Source organism: Oncorhynchus mykiss, chromosome 14 (assembly GCF_057628025.1).
Source record: "Oncorhynchus mykiss isolate SJ-2025 chromosome 14, ASM5762802v1, whole genome shotgun sequence".
NCBI classification, from domain to species: Eukaryota; Metazoa; Chordata; class Actinopteri; order Salmoniformes; family Salmonidae; genus Oncorhynchus; species Oncorhynchus mykiss.
In genome coordinates, this window is record NC_143035.1 from 14,119,048 (window position 1) to 14,138,940 (window position 19,893).

A 19,893-nucleotide genomic window follows, 5' to 3' on the forward strand; every position below is an offset into this window, starting at 1 on the left:
TTCTCTCTGTTGTCTAAAAAGAAAAAATGAAATGGCTTCCTTAGGCAAGGATGAGCACACCACATTATGCAGCCAATGTGTGGTGTCCCTTACGTTGTCTCCGAAGAGTTCCATGACGAAGGTGGAGATGCTGCCGTTGATGCCGATGAGGATGTTGACGGAGGTCAGCACCACGTAGGCCGTGCTGGGGATCTTAAAGAAGAAGGATGCCGGGTACATCAGGGGAGTGATAGACCAGCCATAGAGGAGCAGAAGCAGGGCCAGCACTGGCAGGTTGGTGGACGACACATAGGCCTTTTGTTGGAAGCAGATGAAGATGATGATGACGAGCGTTGCCGGGACGATGTAGTTACACTGCAAGACAAACGAGATGACAAGGTTAGCAATCAATCAAACTAATTCTGTTCATGTAGCGCTTTACACTAGTAGAAAACAGCTGCTAAATGCTCAGAAGAAATACTCAAAATGGCGGTTAGGAGTTCTCACCATATCCCAGATGAAGTTGGCAGTCCAGTAAAGCAGGGGCTGCACACCGCTGATGAACTGCATGTGCTTGGCCTTGCTCACTCTCTCCTGGATGAGGAAGACTACGAAGCTGGCTGGGACGAAGGACATGGCAAAGATCACGCAGATGGACACCAGGACGTCCACTGAGGTGGTCATCCTACAGAGAGGGGGTAGTTGGATGTTAAGGAGAGTACACTGTGCTTGGTACACTTTACAAACTCTACATTCTACTAGGTCAATTACTTTAATGATTTCATTGTTCCAAGATGTCTGTGGCGTGGGTACTTACAGTGCCACCTGGGACAGCTGCTCCTTGGTGAGGTTGAGCGGGTGGTTGAAGGCGCGGATGCCAAACTTGCTGGGGTCCTTGCCAGGGGGCAGGTTGGAGCGCAGGATGCCGTTGTTCATCACGTTGAGGAAGGCTCCCATGCTGTGCCATCCCTTGTTGTTGAACCAAATCTTGACATTGTTCTTGGTGTCCAGACCATTGATGAAGCTAGACAAGCTCTCCAGGAATCGGTCTGCGGCTGCACCCTGAAGATATATAATAACAATGGTTTAGATTGGTGAAAGTGATGTTGTGTTCAGTGGCAGAAACTGAGTTATAGTGAATGTGGAAATGAATGAATGGAAGTCTCACCTTCTCCAATTCAAAAATCTTCCTCACTCGAGCAATGGCGTCGTCAATTTCGTCAGCTGCGGGGAGGACGTTGGTGCTCCTGGCACCCAATGAGAAGCCACCGTACCTAAATTCATTTACCCAGATTTTGTTCTTCAAACTGTGATAAGAAAAAAAGAAGCATAATTATTTAATGGCAATTTGGGCTAGACAGGTATACAAAAACAATTGTATAACTCAATCATTGTACATACTATATCATACCACTGTTATAAAAGACATGCAATATATATATGAAGGTGATACCTTTTCCCAATGATCTCTGCATAGGTCTTCACCAGATAGTCAGAGATGTTTCTGTTGGTCAGATTTTGCAGGGTGTCTGTCTCACTGATCTTCATCTGAGGGGGTGGCAGTCCTCCGGCTCCAGCAGGACACTCAGGGAGCATTTTCTTGCGGCCGTCACAGCTGCAGGCGCATGCGGGGGACGGCTCCTCCATGGTCCAGTTACCTGTGCGGAAGAGTTCCAGAAGGGTCTCTGGGACCTCCGGTATGGACCAGTCTTCGTCACCCATCGTACAGGGAGTGTCACTGAGAGAGGAGGGAGAGAGAGAGATTGAGAGTCATTATCTCCTAAAGAACATTGAAAATATGTGCCTATCTGTCATATTTATTTCCTCAAAGACAGGAGAAATTGTACAAATGGAAATAACCATTTTGTTAGACCCTGGCATATTGAGACTCACGGTATGGGCTGTCCTTCCATGCAGCGCGTTCCAAACCCAGGTCCTTCGGTGAGGGCACTCAATAACCGTTGTGTGCTAGCGTCTTCAGGGGCGTCATCGCTGATGAAAAGGGACTGTTCTTCGTACATCCATGGCTGCAGCTCCAGACTGGGGTACTTTCCGAAAGGTGGGACGATGAGACTGAAGACCAGGGCAATGCACACAAACACAGCAGGGAGTACAATCTGAGCAAAGAAACCTTTTCTGGAGCGTTGAGCGTACAGAAACCTCTTCCAAATCAAGGCCACAAACTGCTGCCTCTTCAGACTCCATCCCGTCACCTTGTAGGAGCCTTTACCGTCCGATCCGCTCAAGAAGTCTGTCTCTCTGGATTCTGGGTCTGCGTCCGAGTCGTTATGTTCATTGTTGTCGTCATCAATCTGGGGTCTAAGGCAGCTCTGGTGGTCTCCACCGAAGGCATTTCCTCCACCAAAGGCATGATTTCTACGACGTCTGCGCAGGGGGAGTGTACCGTCTAGGCAAAAACACATACAAAATAACAACAATTAACAGATGCTGACATGTTCGAGAACCATTCAAGACTTAATAATCCGAGTCATACCCACAGGCGATTTCTAAAGGGTTCTTACCTGAGGGAACTTCAGTGTCAACTCCGTTGTCCTCTGCCACTTTCAGGAAAATCTATGAGGAGATAGAAAAGACAGAAATCAAACACTATTCCCCAATGCAATGTAAAGCACTTTGAGCATCTAGAAACGAGATATCCATCCCATTATCCATTTAATAATCTATTGTAGTTGTACCTCTTCCAGGGTGGTGTCGGAGACGCCATAGCTGGATATGCCCAGGTCAGGGAGGTGATTGTCCATGTCCTTGAAGAGCTCCACGAAGGCTCCGTCCTTGGCGGCGCCATAGGGTAGGACGTAGATGAGCTCGTGGCCAAGGTTTTCCACCATGCGGGCAGCCGGGACATGCTTGAAGATCAGGCTGGAGATCAGGGAGACGTCGGGGGGCACGAAGGCACTTTCACAGATGGAAGCTGCCTGAGCAGTTTCTATGGTAGCTACTTCGCTCTCGTGTTCGCTGCCAAGGCCTGCGTCAGAGCTGCTCTCAGAGGGACAATCCTCCTCCTTCTTAGGTAAGGAGACGGTACTGGAGGAGTTGCGGCAGGAGCTGAGGAAAGGTTCTGGGCCCTTCTTGACCAGGGTGAGGTAGTAGCCTGTACCCAGCTGGTTCTTCAGGAAGAGGGAGGAGCCCACGCAGCACAGCTTGCCGTGGGAGATGATGGCAATGCGGTCGCCCAAGATGTCCGCCTCGTCCATGTGGTGGGTGGAGAGGATGATGGTACGACCTGGAGAGGGGAAGGGAAAACAGTGAGTTATCACACAGGACTCCCCCCAGTAGTTTGTTATGCATTGCTGCTAAAAAGAGGTAAGGAGTTAGTGGTTACCTAGACGATATTGGAGCAAGAGGTCCCAGATGCCCCTGCGGGCGTAGGGGTCGACCCCTGCAGTGGGCTCGTCCAGAATCACAACCTTTGACCCCCCGACAAAGGCCAGAGCCACAGAGAGCTTCCTCTGCATCCCTCCGGACAGTGTGCTGGTCCTGGAAGTGCGTTTGTGCGGCAGGCCAGTATCTATCAGGATCTGTTCGATCTCAGACTTCACCTGTTCCTCAGATAGACCCTTCAGGCGAGCATAGAACCAGATGTGCTCCTCAACGGTCAGCCTGGTCAAACCCAAAAACAAACACGTTAGACTTCATATAACAACTGCTCATAACAAACCAATGTAACTATTGACATAAATATGGTCATTATAATTAACTTTCTGTTAAAACTGGTTGCTAATATGATGGACTGGGAACACTTACATGCTGAAGAGAACGTTGTGCTGTGGACAAACGCCCAGACTCTGTCGAATAGCACTCAGCTCCGATCGGATGTCTTTTCCCATGATGTAAGCAGTGCCAGAGGTAGGTGGAAACAGTCCCGTTAGAATCGACCTGACAAATACAAAGATGTCAATACTAGATGAACTCCTTTTAAAATGTATAAATGTAACTTTCAACTAAATTTGTATGGGCTATTGTTCACAGATGGCACCAGTTGTATGTCATTGCACTTACATAGTGGTGGTTTTCCCTGCTCCGTTGTGGCCCAAGAAAGAGGTGATCTGTCCTTCGTAGAAGCCCAGAGTCAGCCCATCCACAGCCAGCTTCTTCCCGTGCCGGTACACCTTGACTAGGTTCTCTATGAAGACACCAGTTTTCAGGTGGGCTGGCTCTTCCTCTATACAGACAGCTGAAGACACAACACAACATAATGTAATTCAAATGGGGTACAATGACCATCACATTTTCTTTTGCTTGAATAAACACACAACTGCTCAAATGAATTCGCCCACCATGTGGATAATCAGTTGTTCTGCATCGGAGTTAAATCAGGGTCTTACCTTCACAGCTCCTTCTCTTGTTCTGACTGAAGTCAGTCTTCCTGTTGTCCCCTTCTCCAAACCAGTAGGACTTGGAGAAGAGGAAGTACCAGGGCCTGGGAATACCATACTGACCTGAAGGAGAACACAAAAAACACATACATTCAGACAATGCAAATAACTAAACAATACAATACAATGCAAGTGGCTTCAACATAAGCCTAACAAAATGGTACCCAAACAGATCCATTACAGTGGAATAGTTCAGCTCATGGACACCTACCAGGGAAGACAGACTCGATGTACCAGGTCATCACCATGTAGAGGAAGGAGTCGAAGTACATCATGATGATGGCGGTGGTCAGGCTGAAGTCGTCCTCCTCCATGGGGCTATTGAACAGGTTGTTCCACTGGATGCCAATGCCCTGCTCTTCGAACAGGGCAAAGTACTCACAGCCAAAGCCAAAGGCCACTGGGGACAGCAGGCTCTGTAGAGAAGGAGAGATGTTAATACACTACATGACCAAAAGTATGTGGACACCTGCTTGTCAAATATCTCATTCCACAATCATGGGCATTAATATGGAGTTGGCCCCTCCTTTGCTGCTATAACAGCCTTCACTCTTCTGGGAAGGCCTTCCACTAGATGTCGGAACATTGCTGCGGGGACTTGCTTCCATTCAGCCAGAAAAGCATTAGTGAGGTCGGGCTCTGATGTTGGGTGATTAGGCCTGGTTCACAGTCGTCGTTCCAATTCATCCCAAAGGCGTTCGATGGGGTTGAGGTCAGGGCTCTGTGCAGGCCAGTCAAGTTCTTCCACACCGATCTCAACAAACCATTTCTGTATGGACCTCGCTTTGTGCACAGGGGCATTGTCATAGTGAAACAAGAAAGGGCCTTCCCCAAACTGTTGCCACAAAGGTGGAAGCACAGAATCATCTAGAATATCATTGTATGCTGAAGCATTAAGATTTTTGTTCACTGGAACTAAGGGGCCTAGCCCGAATCATGAAAAATAGCCCCAGACCATTATTCCTCATCCACCAAACTTTACAGTTGGCACTGTACATTGGGGCAGGTAGCGTTCTCATGGCATCTACCAAACCCAGATTCGCCCATCGGATTGCCAGATGGTGAAGCGTGATTCATTACTCCAGAGAACACGTTTTCACCGCTCCAGTGTCCAGTGGCGGCAAGCTTTACACCACTTGGCATTGCACATGGTGATCTTAGGCTTGTGTGCGCCTGCTCGGCCATGGAAACCCATTTCATGAAGCTCTCGATGAACTGTTCTCGTGCTGACGTTGCTTCCAGAGGCAGTTTGGAACTCGTGGTGAATGTTGCGACAGAGTACAGATGATTTTCACAGTCCCATTCTGTGAGCTTGTATGGCCTAACATTTCGCGGTTGAGCCATTGATGCTCTTAGACATTTCCACTTCACAATAACAGCACTTACAGTTGACCGGGCAGCTCAAGCAGGGCAGAAATGTGACAAACTGTGCCACATTGAAAGTGACTGAGCTCTTCAGTAAGGCCATTCTACTGCCAATGTTTGTCTATGGAGATTGCATGGCTGTGTGCTCGAATTTTATACACCTGTCAGCAACGGGAGTGGCTGAAATAGCCGAATCTACTCATTTGAAGGGGTGTCCACATACTTTTGTACATATAGTGTATCATATACAACAACAATGCCAATAAGATGATGAGCCTGAGGAGGTAACCAGCAGCAGAAAAAACAATGATGTGACAAAAGAGTTACATTACAAACACATTTCAAAGAAAAAGCTGCCCTGTTTGTAGTGGCACTACACTTAATAACTTAATGAAAGTGGCTCCTCTTATAAAATGTCACATGTGGACAACCAACATCATCTCAAAATGTCTAGTACATATAAAAGCATGACTCACAGCGACTATTTTGGCCCCAAAGCCCACATAGTCCTGCCAGGCCACACAGAGGACGTAGGGCAGGTAGAGGGTGAAGTAGATGATGCCCCCGCATGCCGCCGCCAAGTTGGCACGGGCAAACATTGTGCTGATGAGGAAGCACTGCATGATGGTTACCACGGCGAAGGAACCCAGGAACAGGAAGATGACGCCGGGGTCACTGTAGGGCAGCAGGTTCCCCATCTGATTAGAGGAGAGAGAGGGAGGATTCTCATTGGTAAATAGAGAGGAAGTCAATTAACATCAGAAAACCCCAAAAAACACTCTCACATCAACATAAAATATTAAGACAAGTTATTGTCTCGATACCAATATCACTGAAATACTGATATCACTGAAATACCAATATCACTGAAATACCAATATCACTGAAATACTGATATCACTGAAATATTGTGATGCGAAAAAGGATCATTGCCATCCTAAATCATGGGATACAGTGCAATACCTTGAGCAGCACAACCAGCAGGCCAGCAGAAATTAGCAGGGGGATGAGGCTGCTGATGAACCAGCTGAACCACAGGATGCCGTTGTCCAATCCCATGATCCTCATGGTCTCCTTGAGCCTTGCCTCCTTCTCGTACACCACGCTCTTGATGATGATGGCCACAGAGTACATCCAGGCCAGGGTCATGAAGAGGGGCATGGAGCGACTCATCACCCGCAGGAAGCTGGAGGACAGAGGTCATAGGTCAAAGGAGGAAATGGAAGCCATTTTAAAGCCTTGCAGTTAGCCACTCAACACAGATCCCAGGTGAATAAGGTCAAATCCTGCTCGGTGTGACTCACATGTCATCCACGTAGCAGGGGTAGGGCATCTGTTGGATGTAGACTCCCGTCTTCTCCTTGACGCCAGTTACTGCTGTGATGATGCTATGCTCGATGATGTCCTGGAGGTAAGAGAAGCCACCCCAGATGTAGCGCAGGTCCTCAAATGGGTCAGCACGAGGACCAGGGTCCCAATATCTGTTAAGAGAGAAAAAAAGCAACGCATAAACCCCCCTTCCTGTAAACCTCTTACAAATTCATTCCCTCCCAAGGAGCAAGGTTCACAACAAATTCAAATTTGACCAAAAAGCTGAAAGTGATCCCCTTTCACAAAAAAATAAAGTGAGTGTTCAAAATGACCCCAATGACACAGGCATAAAACACTGTCCAATACATCTAGTAGATAGATTGGGGCGCTTTGAATCAACATACCCGTCTTTGATCTTGTTGGTGCGCTCCACGTTATCGATGTCCATGCGGATCTTGTAGTTGACGTTGGCCGGCAGTTCAGAGCTGTTGGCCTCAATATCTGGAAACACAATCCCCGCCCAGAACTTCCTATCGTCCAGGAGCGCCATGGATTTGTTGACCATCCTTTCCTCATTGGCCACGGGCTCCATCTTATCCAGGTTTACACACTGTAAACAAACAAAACGCATTTGTTAAAGGCCTATCCTCATCTGGTCTTGGCCAGGACTAGCAGATCTATTCACATGCTGGAAGTGGGGGTGGGGAGGCTTTAAATGGAATGTTCATCAGGTTCCTGGCTAACTTGGTCCAGCTGTGTTTTTCTTTGCCATTTCCCATTATACAGTGGAAGAGGTTGGGGCAAAGTAAAATGGCTGCAATTGACTACTGTTTCCACAAAGAGAGGGCAATGACTGGAATGAAAACTCTCAGGCCCAAAGCACCTTGATGTGTTTCACTTGTTGTTTTAACGCCCGCAATTATGTAATTGGTATGTATTGCAGAAGGACTTCACCAGAAAGAGAACAAAATTTAACTGAGGCTAAGAAAGGGGCCAAGTGACTGTGTGCGTGAGCGACACAAAGAGAGACAATGAAAGAGAGCGAGACCTCCATGAAGCGGGATATGCTCATGATGGCCTGGTCCGTCTCGTTGAAGACTTCCCTCCAGGTGAAGGCGGTACCGTGGGGATGCGTGTCCTGCGAATGTTTGGTCAGGAAGTTGGAGATGTCCTCCACAGTCCACTCTGAGCCCGCCAGTTGGGAGGTGAAGAAGCTGCCAGTGCCATTGTTCTTCAATAGGGTCTGGGAGAGAGGAAGGAAGAGCAGGAGAGTGACTCTGAGTTGTATTTGTGGTACCGTCCCGCATCTCTCCACAAGATGCCAGTGTTGACCATCTGAAAGGGCTGCTTCCCATCATGTATTTTGTTGTATTGCTATTTGCTGTGTTACTGTGTCATGTCCTGGGTGTTGTCTCTGGGTTATTATTACAGATGCCATTCTATAAGCCAAAAGCATTTCAAAACTGAAAAGAAAATATTGTATAAGGTATTCTACAATGGTGCTCTACAAGGCTAACATAAGTGATGTTGGCTGTAGTAGAGACAACAGATTAGTCAGACATACCCTTACTAGGTCCATGTGTTCACTGCTCTCCATGAAGGTCCAGACCTTGGGCTTAATTTCCTCCCACATGCCCCCCAGCTCTCTGAGGACCCCCAGCTCCTGGAATGTTCTGTTCACCTGAAGGAGAGGGCAAGATTGGGACTGTTGGTGTTCTGCTAAAACTACTACTGGGACCAGCGATGTACTGTAACTAAGAGGTATAGTATAACTGATACACACCTCGTGGATGATCTTCTGTGTAGCTGGGGTGTCGGGGGTGTACAGGATCTTGCCCATGAGCAGAGGCTTCAGGGCCTGCCAGATCATCCTGGACACGGGGCTGGACTCCATGTTCCTCATCATAGCGTTACAGTATGGAGCTGGAGGGGGGTCACAGAAGGAACAATGACGTCAGGTCCAGACAAGAATGTCACAACTAGCAAAGAAATTGGTTCCCCGCTAAAAAAATGTTTGAATACCACTGAAATACATTAACATAAAGGAGAAGTTGCTTACTGGATGTGTTGTCGTAGGCAGAGACGGGCTCCTCTCCGTTGGTTGTGTTGTGGTTGCCGAACAGAGCCTTGTAGTTGTTGTCCTCGTACCAGTTGAGGGACTTGATCTTTAGTCCGCCACCCTCGGGATGGCCACAGACGATGCGCGACACAGCCTGGTACATGTGGCTGGGGGAGGATGTGGCGTTCTCCGTGAGGAAGATGATCTCGTTACGCAGGTCTCTCCAACTCTTCATGCTGGCCAGCTATTTGGGACACAAATGAGTGTGATGTTAGCAAATGGGGTCAGGGGGTCATCTTTTAGGATGCAAATGGGAATGTGACCTGGACTTGGAGCAATTCATTGTGATTCAAGACCAGCTTGTTGACATGGTGAGATGGATACATATAAGGCAACTTGTAAATGTGTTGTAATGACTGTGTGTTAGTCTTCGCCTTATACCTAGTACCTCAGCACAGCCATCCTAAAACCACAGTTTTGTGTGTTAATGCCTTATTGTTCGTTATTATTATAATTTATTTTTAACGCTATTATGGTATTTTACTACCTTGGTTTTTTATTTATTTCGCCTTTATTTAACCAGGTAGGCAAGTTGAGAACAAGTTCTCATTTACAATTGCGACCTGGCCAAGATAAAGCAAAGCAGTTCGACACATACAACAACACAGGAAAACAAACATACAATCAATAATACAGTAGAAACAAGTCTAAATACGATGTGAGCAAATGAGGTGAGATAAGGGAGGTAAAGGCAAAAAAAAGGCCATGGTGGCAAAGTAAATACAATATAGCAAGTAAAACACTGGAATGGTAGATTTGCAGTGGAAGAATGTGCAAAGTAGAAATAAAAATAATGGGGTTGGTAATAATGGTTCCTTGGCTGACCAGCACATTTTTACAACAACCTGATTTTGCTACCTTGCATTTCTGGTCAAAAATGTATCTTCATACCGAATTATAAAAAGGTGAGACTCAGAGTAGACTAGGAGCAGACAAGGAGCAGCCTCTGAGCATTAAAAACACAACAACAGACCTCACAAGAAGCCTGTAAAGCGTGTGTGCTAACTGTCCTAATGCCTTGTAATGCACAACGCCTTGTAACAACATTCACACAATACAGTGCTAACTAATGTATCCTGTTATGTCTACACAGAAAAGCTAGACCTTTTGTGGCAGAATTGCCATTCTATGTTTGACCTCTTCTCTCTCACTATCTATTTCTATCCTTCTTTTTCTTCGCCCTCCAACGCTGGTTTCCTCACCCAGCATAGGAAAACAAAGAAAGTTAGGAGTGAGAAGAAAATAAGTGCCAAAGGGAAAAGGTTACTCTCGGTCATTCATCACTGGGGAGGAGGAGGAGACGTGGTCCCGACTGTTGACTCTCCCAGAGCCTATTTGACAATGTGGTTACATACATGCCAGTCAGGCCCTCCCATCTCCTCTCCTTCCCTCCTCTCCATATAGACGGACCTGACTCAGCCCAGCCACGACAGCAAGAAGGCAGTCACATGGTTCCAATCAAGCCCAGGTGGCGCACCTGGAACAGAGTGTGTGTGTGTGTGTGTGTGTGTGAGAGAGAGAGACATGGGGGAAACAGCTGTACACACTGAACTCTCACACAATAAGTCATAACCACACAACAGGAGCTCTGGACCCCTGAGTTGTTTCTAGGGCGTTGGTTGGGGTCGAGTGGCCATACCACTACATAACTTCAAGGTAATGTGCCAAACCAAGTAATATTTAGTGACTTAGAGTTTCTTGACATCTTCAGATACATTGTTGGGGTTAGAGGGCAACAACAAACAACAAAGTGTGTCTATGAAGCGCTGGGGTTGTTTTAGTAACTCCTTCATAAACACTACATAGAAGTTCTACATAGCTCAAATCTAATTTTATTGGTCACGTACACATATTTTGCAGATGTTATCACGGGTGTAGCGAAATGTTTATTACATGGGTATGCAGCTGCAACATACCATGTGTTTGCGGACATAAGAATCTATGTATACTTATAGGGGGTTATCCTTATTGTTGTAAGCAGAGTAATCAACAGAGCACTGACTGGTTGAGAAAACACAGACACAACACTTGGGTAGTCAGGCCCGCCATCGACCAGTCTTATAGCCTCCTGTTTGTTGTCATAGGGGCATGCATTCACCTCGTCAGCTAAAGTTAACTTTCCTTTGCGTAAATGCTGACTTGCCCGCTAACTTGTTTAGAAACCCTTCTCTCTTTGTTCAGCTGTTCCCAGTTATCTATCTCCTGAGGAAATCTAGGCTCAGAGACACTTGATACCAATACAGTTACTGCCAAGTTACTTATAAGGCCGTTTTCTATTGCTGTGGAGGACAGTATAACTGACAAAGCAAGAAAATAGCAAGAACACAACGAGAAGAGATATTCGCAATATAAGAGATATCCTCAACATATGTGTCAGGCCTACAGTACTTGACTTCATTGAAAGAGGTGAATGCCTCCATCCTCTTCTGTTCTCATATCTTTCACAGGAGGAAACTGTGATTATCATCACATTAGAACATTGGCCAACAGTTGTCCTCGACATTAAGCTGTTGCTCAAACGTCTAGGGACCAACTGCCTCTCCAATTGACTTTCTAGCTACATGTATTAGCAATCCAAACAAATTGGGTCAGGTTATCAGGCAACAAACAAAATACTGCAGGGAGTTGAGGGGGACAGCACAATGCCACGTGCTGTTTTTAAGCCAACCTCTCCTCCTGTATGCTGTGAAACTTCAAATAAGACTAGATGAAAGGTTGGGGTGGGGTGAGAAATATGTGGTGGCCATTTTGTAATGATGGGGAGAAAAAAACTGCTGTACACTGAGTGTACAAAACTTTAGGAACACCTTCCTAATTTTGAGTTGCACCCCATTCTTGATACACACAGGAAACTGAGTGAAAAACCCAGCAGCATTGCAGTTCTTGACACAAACCGGTACATCTGGCAACTAATACCATACTCCATTCGAAGGCACTTAAAAGGTGTGTCTTGCCCATTCGCCCTCTGAGCGGCACACATACAAAATCCATATCTCAATTGTCTCAAGGCTTAAAAATCCTTCTCCAACCTGTCTCCTCCCCTTCATCTATACTGATTGAAGCGGATTTAACAAGTGACATCAATAAGGAATCATAGCTTAGAAAGCAGGTGTTCCTAATGTTTTGTTCGCTCAGTGTACATCTAAGGGCCTTTTCTGTCTGTGGTCCAGCCAACAGCAAACTGTTGATCTTAGGCAGGAGTGTTCGTTAAGACAGTGATAAAAAGAAACATGGTTATAAACAAGAAATGTACTGGCCAATCATAATGGGGGAGGGGGGACAACAGAAAACCTTATAGTTTTCATCATGTAATAAACTGCAGTGATGACAGTGATTGTCTACCTCCAAGGCCAGGGAGCCCAGGCTCTCCAGGAGTTTGTCTGTAGCCTTGGCCACCTGCTGGACGGCTTCAGGGTCAGTCCTCACATCTTTCTGTGGAGGGAAGAAGTGTCAATTCACACACACATAGAAAAGAAGAACAGTGACTGTTGTTTTCAACTTTGAATTATTACAGTAAATACAGACTGAAAACTCTTGTTTTTCTTAAAACTGCATTGTTGGTTAAGGACTTGTAAGTAAGCATTTCACAGTAAGGTCTACCTACACCTGTTGTATTCGGCGCATGTGACAAATAAAATTTGATATCTATACAATAATATTAAACGGGTGAAAGTAACAACAATAACATAAGAGTAAACTTTTTTTAATCAATAATGTCCTGCAGTTTTAAAGCATTTTTAATTTGCAATGAGCAGAAATATTACATTTAAAAATATATATATATTTTTTAACCTTTATTTATTAGTGACCCATTCAGTTAGGGATTGGTGACCCATTAGTTAGACTTTGGTTTGTTTTGACTGTGGGTGTTCCTGCCTGTCACTACGATTCGGTCAGTGGGGTAGCCAGTCTCTGAATTGACATTTTAGGAGGCTGGCAGCGAGGTCAGTGCAGTCTTTCATGATACCGGGGTAAGGACAGGGTCTGAAGTGCCTCAGTATAACTGGAGTATCCTCCTAAGATGGTGCGGCACGCTCTTTTCTGAATAATCTCCAGGTCATCAGGATAAGCCTGGGTCAGTGAGCTGTGCCAAGTAGAAGCAGCATACTCCAGGGTGTGGCATGTGTAGCCAGTGTAAATGCTCACCAGGTCATCCTGTGGCACATGGAACCTTTTAAAGAGGTTGGAGGATACAACATTTTCTGTTGCTCTTGGTTACCATAGTAACAACCTGCTCACCCCATTGTAAGTCCTTCTGTAACTTTACCTCTAAAATCTTCACACCATCACACATTTTGAAATCCTGACCCTCGATCCGGAGAGAGCATGGGACAGGTGGATTTCTTGTGAAGGTCACCGTGCACTTGGCAGGGTTCAGTAACATTTTGCTTGCATGAACCCACGTGTCCACGTTGTTCAGGGCTGTTGTGGTGTGCTGATGTTTCCTATTGTCCACGTGTTGACCAGATATATTGTCAACATATTTCCACCTGCTGTCGACATCCAGGGCTGCACTGTCTATGACCGGAAGGAAGATGAGAGGACCCAGAGGAGATCCCGTTGGCTCCTACCAGTCTGAGAGGCTGTCTTGGAAGTGTACCTGTTGTTTGCGGATGGGCATAAAACTGCAGAGCCATGCTGTGAGGGCAGGTCTGACACCCAGTTGGATTAGGCGTTCAATGGGGATGGTGTGGTCGATTTTGTCAAAGGCCTTGGAGAAGTCAGTTGTGATTAGGGCTGTTTCTTCGACCGTATTACCGCCACACTAGCTGTCACGTGGTGACTGCAGTCAAATTCCAGATGATCATTTAGTCACGGTAACTAGGCTTCTCCAAAACTGGGCTCTGATGCTGCTGATGGTCATTAGTAGCCTACCAAACTTGCAAACTGCCAGTCGCTAATGGCCTGGTACTCAGTGATCTATTGTCCCGCGAATCACTCTGACATCAATGTAAATGCAATCGAAAATCACATCAAACACTTCATGAGGGCCTATGAGCTCATGTTGCGCAACATTTCTATAGGCTATGAAATTGCTTGAGAAAACTGAGTTCTGATAGCCTTTATTAAAAAGAGGATCCCATCAGATTTCTATAGGCTAGGCCTACTATATTTATTTATCAGCTTTCCTAATATTAACCACATTGCTTTGCTTTACAACAGGAGTAGCCTACCTGGCAAGAAAGAAACCCCTTTTCCGAAAGGTGCATGATAATGATCCATTCTAAATCAAAACTAATTCCACACATATATTATTTAGTATATGTAAAGACAACATTAAATTAAGAATAGTCTGATGAGTGACAATATTATCCCTTGTGAACGATATATTAACAATTGTGAATGATGCCCAGCGTGTGCAGAAAGGTAAGAAACATACTTTTTTTGCGTCTTTAAAAAAAATCATAGTCATAGTAGATCTTTACGTTATATTAATGTTTGTATCACAATTGAAGTGGCCAAATAACTCCAAAAGGTTAGCCCACAGTCCGAGAACCCTGGGAACACGGTTAGAGCACGGTTAGAGCACATAACCTACAGAGCCTTTGTGAAACATGTGTTCTTAGGAGCCCAGTCATTGTGCAATCGTATGTGAAAACAGAGTCGACTGGCCACTGTTTAAAAGAGGATCCCAGCTTTCTTGTGCTGCTATGTTTACTGCTAAATTCTGAAGCACATGAATCTGCTTTAGAACCTGGCAGACATAGGAGGTGCCTGCAGTTTCAAGCTTGGGGAAGCAAATTGTCACCATAAAAATGCACTTTCATAATAAAGCATTCCATGCATCTTCACATTTGCAGATACTGTAGGCCTAAATAGTGAATATGCGCAGTTAGGATATTGCCAATCAGATAGGCTATACTGTTGTTCATTCGATTAGGCAGAGATTTTTGATAACTAAACGAAAGATTCGTCTTTTCATCGTCTTCTATTTACAACAATAACCATTTGCTTTCCAAACTATGTATTCCTGCGTTTGTATTTTGAAATATTTGCGATATGCCTGGCTTGACCTCTCTACCTTCCACAGAAGTCGCAACTCAACAATAATCTGCCCAAAATGTGCCTTTCCACAATTTAAAAGCTACATGATCTTCTGGCCAAATCATGCTTTAGTAGCCTATTTTGTATAATTGTATTTATTTCTGTAGAGACAGCAGTAGGCTAATTAGGCTATATAATTGTGTTAATTTAATTCAGTTTACTTTAGGAAAATCTTAGCTGCCTATGCTTGCATATTAAAAATGTATCCTCAAAACATTTAGTCTAACGTTTGTTTCACAACTAAAGTTACATAAATAACTCTAAATTAAGCATATAGGAGGACCGTTTGGGGAAAATATCCTTTCTATTTTATTCAGTTATGTTCAATTGTATACTTCATATTATAAAATTTAATTAAATAATGCCACGAGCAAATCTTGTCTGCTAAATTAACTAGTGTAGCCCACAGCCATACAGCATAGCCAGATCAAGGCCTAACATAAGAACAATTCAGAATATGCTACTCTGTTCTTCTGAAATAGACTACATTTTCATCATATATATTGTTTTAGACCTGTCTAAAATAAACAATGGATTTATTGTGATAATGTAGCCTATATTAAATATATGTATTAAACTTCTTATAATGTAGATGTTTCAAAGGTCTGCATCAGTGGCTTATCGGCTATGCGTGGAAGCAAGGAGATGCTAAACGTGTTTATGTTAATTAACAGTCAATTACTGGTTGCTGGTTTCAATACCCAAGCCGGCAAGGTGAAAAATCTGTCAATGTGCCCTTGAGCAAGGCACTTAACCCTAATTTGCTCCAGGGGCGCCAAACTACTATGGCTGGACCCTGTAAAACAACACATTTCACTACAACTTTCCAGAGTGAGACAATAAAAACAATGTTTCGATTTCAATTTAATAGCACCCTATATGCCCTAAGGTCTTGTTTAACATGTCTTGTTCCCTAAAGGCTACAAAAAGAAGAACCAAAAGAGGGACACAAACACCCTGTTTCTTGTATAAAACTATCATCAGAATAAGGAAACTGACCCTTGGTGGCATGTCAGAATGGGGACAGGGGTCAGAGAAGAACATGTTGTTCTTGACTCCTTAATGTTTATCATTGTGGGCAGTCAAACTGTACCTGACTGACAAGGTGATACAATCAGCAGCACTTTTATAGATAGAAATCACACTAACTTCTCTGTCTGGTTTCTAGGAACCTTGTTTTCCATCTATAAACGTTACAAAATATGCCGTTGACGTGCAATTTCTGCCTTTTTGAATTCAATTCATGATCTAATCTCTGGGCAAAATGACCATATTGCAAGGATGTTAATGATAGAATTCCCTGACACTGGTGCTAAGGTGTGGAATTGGAAGTGACCTTTATAAAACTATGATTCAGAGAGAAGTGATACTAATAAATGACTACCATTTTAAGATTGAGGGGCCAAAATCCTATCTTTGATGGCAGTTAGTTTTGAAACATTTCACCAGGCTACCAGAGGTATGTCGACAGGGACAAGCAACAACATGCCTCCATCTACACTTATCACTTTCTTTCTGATCTTCTGCTTTCCCCCCTACACTTTGTTTCTCGACACTGTGCATGTCAGTGATTAAGTCACCTGGGTTTGGTCTTTAATGGAGAAAAACAATAATGCGCCTAGTGCCCATTTGTTCTCACCCGTATGGGTTTGAGGAAGTCCAGGTTGTGGAGGAAGTGGCTTTCTGCCTGGTTGAGCCAGGAGCCTGGGGACACGCAGAGCATCTTCTGGACCAGACTGGACACCTTGCTGTCTGTGATGGTCACAAAGTCCTCTACTCTGGTGCCGTTGCTGCTGCACAAGTCCCTCAGGTGGACACCGAAGCCTTTGACCAGCACCTGGAGATGGAGAAAGGTCAGTGTGTAATGTAGCAATGACCCAGTATTTCTTCAGAGTGGAGAAGAACGTCTAGTATTGAACATTCTCCAGGTTACATTACTAGTCCAGAGGGGTATCCCTGCTTCATCACATTAATAGCTAGCATTTCATAACGAGTAGACATGGTGACAGCGGACACACTTGTTTAATGCCTCTTGACAATTCAAAACTCTGTGATTGTGCCGCTATTTACTATTTTACACATGGGGTTGCTATATATTACTTTTACCCATTTTAAAAGAGAATTACCGACATGTAAAAAAAATCCAGGAAAAAATTAATAAAATCCAATCTTACTTTATCAAAGGACAGTTCACGCTATAAATACCAGGCCTGGCTTTTTAGATGTTTCATGTTGTTCTATTATTTCTAATAGTTGTCGTATATTATCGCCAATGTAACATCCATGTAAAAAACCTCTGATCAGGATGAACAATACTGGTAAAACCTTTTAAATTCTGAGTGCTATGCATTTCGCTAGTACTGACTGACGAATAGACTGACGAGTTTCAGAAGAAAGTTCTTTGTTTCTGGCCATTTTGAGCCTGTAATCAAACCCACAAATGCTGATGCTCCAGATACTCAACTAATTTAAAGGCCAGTTTTATTGCTTCTTTAATAAGCACAATAGTTTTCAGCTGTGCTAACATAATTGAAAAAGGTTTTTTAATGATCAATTAGCCTTTAAAAATGATAAACTTGGATTAGCTAACACAATGTGCCATTGGAACACAGGACTGATGGTTGCTGATAATGGGCCTCTGTACGCCTATGTAGATATTCCATAAAAAATTCTCATCAAAAAGAGGTTTTTAGAAATGTATTAAAAATAAAAAACAGATACCTTATTTACATAAGTATTCAGACCCTTTGCTATGAGACTCGAAATTAGCTCAGGTGCATCCTGTTTCCATTTATCATCCTGGAGATGTTTCTACAACTTGATAGGAGTCCACCTGTGGTAAATTCAATTGATTGGACATGATTTGGAAAGGCACACACCTGTCTATATAAATAAGGTTCCAAAGTTGACAGTGCATGTCAGAGCAAAAACCAAGCCATGAGATCAAAGGAATTTTCTGTAGAGCTCCGAGACAGGATTGTGTTGAGGCACAGATCTGGGTACCAAAACATTTCTTCAGAATTGAACATCCCCATGAACACAGTGGCCTCCATCATTCTTAAATGGAAGAACCACCAAGACTCTTCCTAGAGCTGGACGCCTGGCCAAACAGAGCAATCGGGGGAGAAGGGAGGTGACCAAGAACCCGATGGTCACCCTGACAGAGCTCCAGAGTTCCTCTGTGGATATGGGAGAACCTTCCAGAAGGACAACCATCTCTGTAGCACTCCACCTATCACGCCTTTATGGTAGAGCGGCCAAATGGAAGCCACTTCTCAGTTAAAAGGCACATGACAGCCCGCTTGGAGTTTGCCAAAAGGACTCTCAGACCATGAGAAACAAGATTCTCCAAATATCCACTATTTCTAATGTGTCCATAATATTTGTGATTTCCTTAATTAAGGGCACAGTTTGTAGAGTGATTTCCTTTTGTGGATGAAAAACATATGGTCCAAATCAGGATGATCATAGGATGATTTAAATTACAGGCAACAAACGATCAAATCATTATGATGGGAGACACGTACCTCATTGGACCGTAAAGGAAATCACTCTACAAACTGTGCCCTGTACAAACTGCCCTTAATTAAGGAAATCACAAATATTATGGACACAAGTCAGTTAAGAACAAATTCTTATTTTCACTGACGGCCTAGTAAACTGCCTGTTCAGGGGCAGAACGCCAGATTTGTACCATGTCAGCTCGGGGATTTGAACTTGCGGCCTTCCGGTTACTAGTCCAACGCTCTAACCACTAGGCTACCCGGCCTAGGAACAGTGGGTAAACTGCCTGTTCAGGGGCAGAACGCCAGATTTGTACCATGTCAGCTCGGGGATTTGAACTTGCGGCCTTCCGGTTACTAGTCCAACGCTCTAACCACTAGGCTACCCTGCCGCCCCACACCTTTTGAGTTCTTTTGTCCATGACAGAAAATTATTTCACTACCCCATTCCTTTTTCCAAGCAACTTCATCTAAGGATATAGAGTGAGTTTCCTGTAAATAGTATATGTTATATTCCTTCTCTTTTAGCCACGTAAAGACTGATCTTTTTTTATAATCTGCTAAACCATTACAATTATAACTGGCTATACCCATCTATATACTATTCTCAGTCTAAATTGACCATAATTAGTGCCTATAAAGTTACTGCCATAAGAGGTATTATGACAGTCAAAATTAGAGATTTCAAATGTCTGATGTTTAGAATTCAAGAAACAGGTTCTAGCAATATTTGTTTTATTCCCTTGCCTGTTTGCCTGTACGCCAATGCCACAGATGTTAGAAAATGTAGTCAAGATATTATGTGTGTAGTAAATCTGAGTAGGTTGATGTGTGTGATAATGGATGTGATTTAGTGAGTGTGTATGATGTCTGGATAAGAGTAATACTATAATGTGTGATGTCCAAATAAATAATAACCCAGACAAGTTGTATGGTTGAGTGTCTATGTGTGTAACATGAAGTGAGTATCGCCTTAATATTCAGAATGATAATTGTGATCCCATAGTCGCATCATCACCATCATAGAATTTCCATAGCAATTGACGTTTCACATGATTATGAAAGAGACCTTGCATTGCTCTAGAGACGGCTTCACTACAGTACAAATGTATCCCGTACAATATGTTATTATTCCCCAACTTCCCTGTTCTGATATCTTCCCATTGCTTGTTGT

General features: G+C 44.1%; 1 protein-coding gene across 1 annotated transcript in view; it reads right to left on the bottom strand.

Annotated features, from left to right (window-relative positions):
- Positions 1–19,893, bottom strand: part of abca1b (ATP-binding cassette, sub-family A (ABC1), member 1B) — a 38,968-nt gene that overhangs the window by 4,590 nt on the left and 14,485 nt on the right. Inside the window, exons 7-29 of the mRNA XM_036943019.2 lie at positions 16,856–17,053; positions 12,514–12,603; positions 9,112–9,355; positions 8,836–8,975; positions 8,617–8,733; positions 8,101–8,295; positions 7,457–7,662; positions 7,046–7,222; positions 6,705–6,927; positions 6,218–6,439; positions 4,588–4,792; positions 4,326–4,439; positions 4,000–4,174; positions 3,745–3,876; positions 3,323–3,600; positions 2,676–3,223; positions 2,502–2,553; positions 1,873–2,386; positions 1,433–1,717; positions 1,148–1,286; positions 797–1,041; positions 487–664; positions 94–354 (exon numbers count right to left, since the gene is read on the bottom strand). Of these exons, the coding sequence (XP_036798914.1) occupies positions 94–354; positions 487–664; positions 797–1,041; positions 1,148–1,286; positions 1,433–1,717; positions 1,873–2,386; positions 2,502–2,553; positions 2,676–3,223; positions 3,323–3,600; positions 3,745–3,876; positions 4,000–4,174; positions 4,326–4,439; positions 4,588–4,792; positions 6,218–6,439; positions 6,705–6,927; positions 7,046–7,222; positions 7,457–7,662; positions 8,101–8,295; positions 8,617–8,733; positions 8,836–8,975; positions 9,112–9,355; positions 12,514–12,603; positions 16,856–17,053 (4,938 nt within the window). The remainder of the gene's footprint in view (positions 1–93; positions 355–486; positions 665–796; positions 1,042–1,147; positions 1,287–1,432; positions 1,718–1,872; positions 2,387–2,501; positions 2,554–2,675; positions 3,224–3,322; positions 3,601–3,744; positions 3,877–3,999; positions 4,175–4,325; positions 4,440–4,587; positions 4,793–6,217; positions 6,440–6,704; positions 6,928–7,045; positions 7,223–7,456; positions 7,663–8,100; positions 8,296–8,616; positions 8,734–8,835; positions 8,976–9,111; positions 9,356–12,513; positions 12,604–16,855; positions 17,054–19,893) is intronic.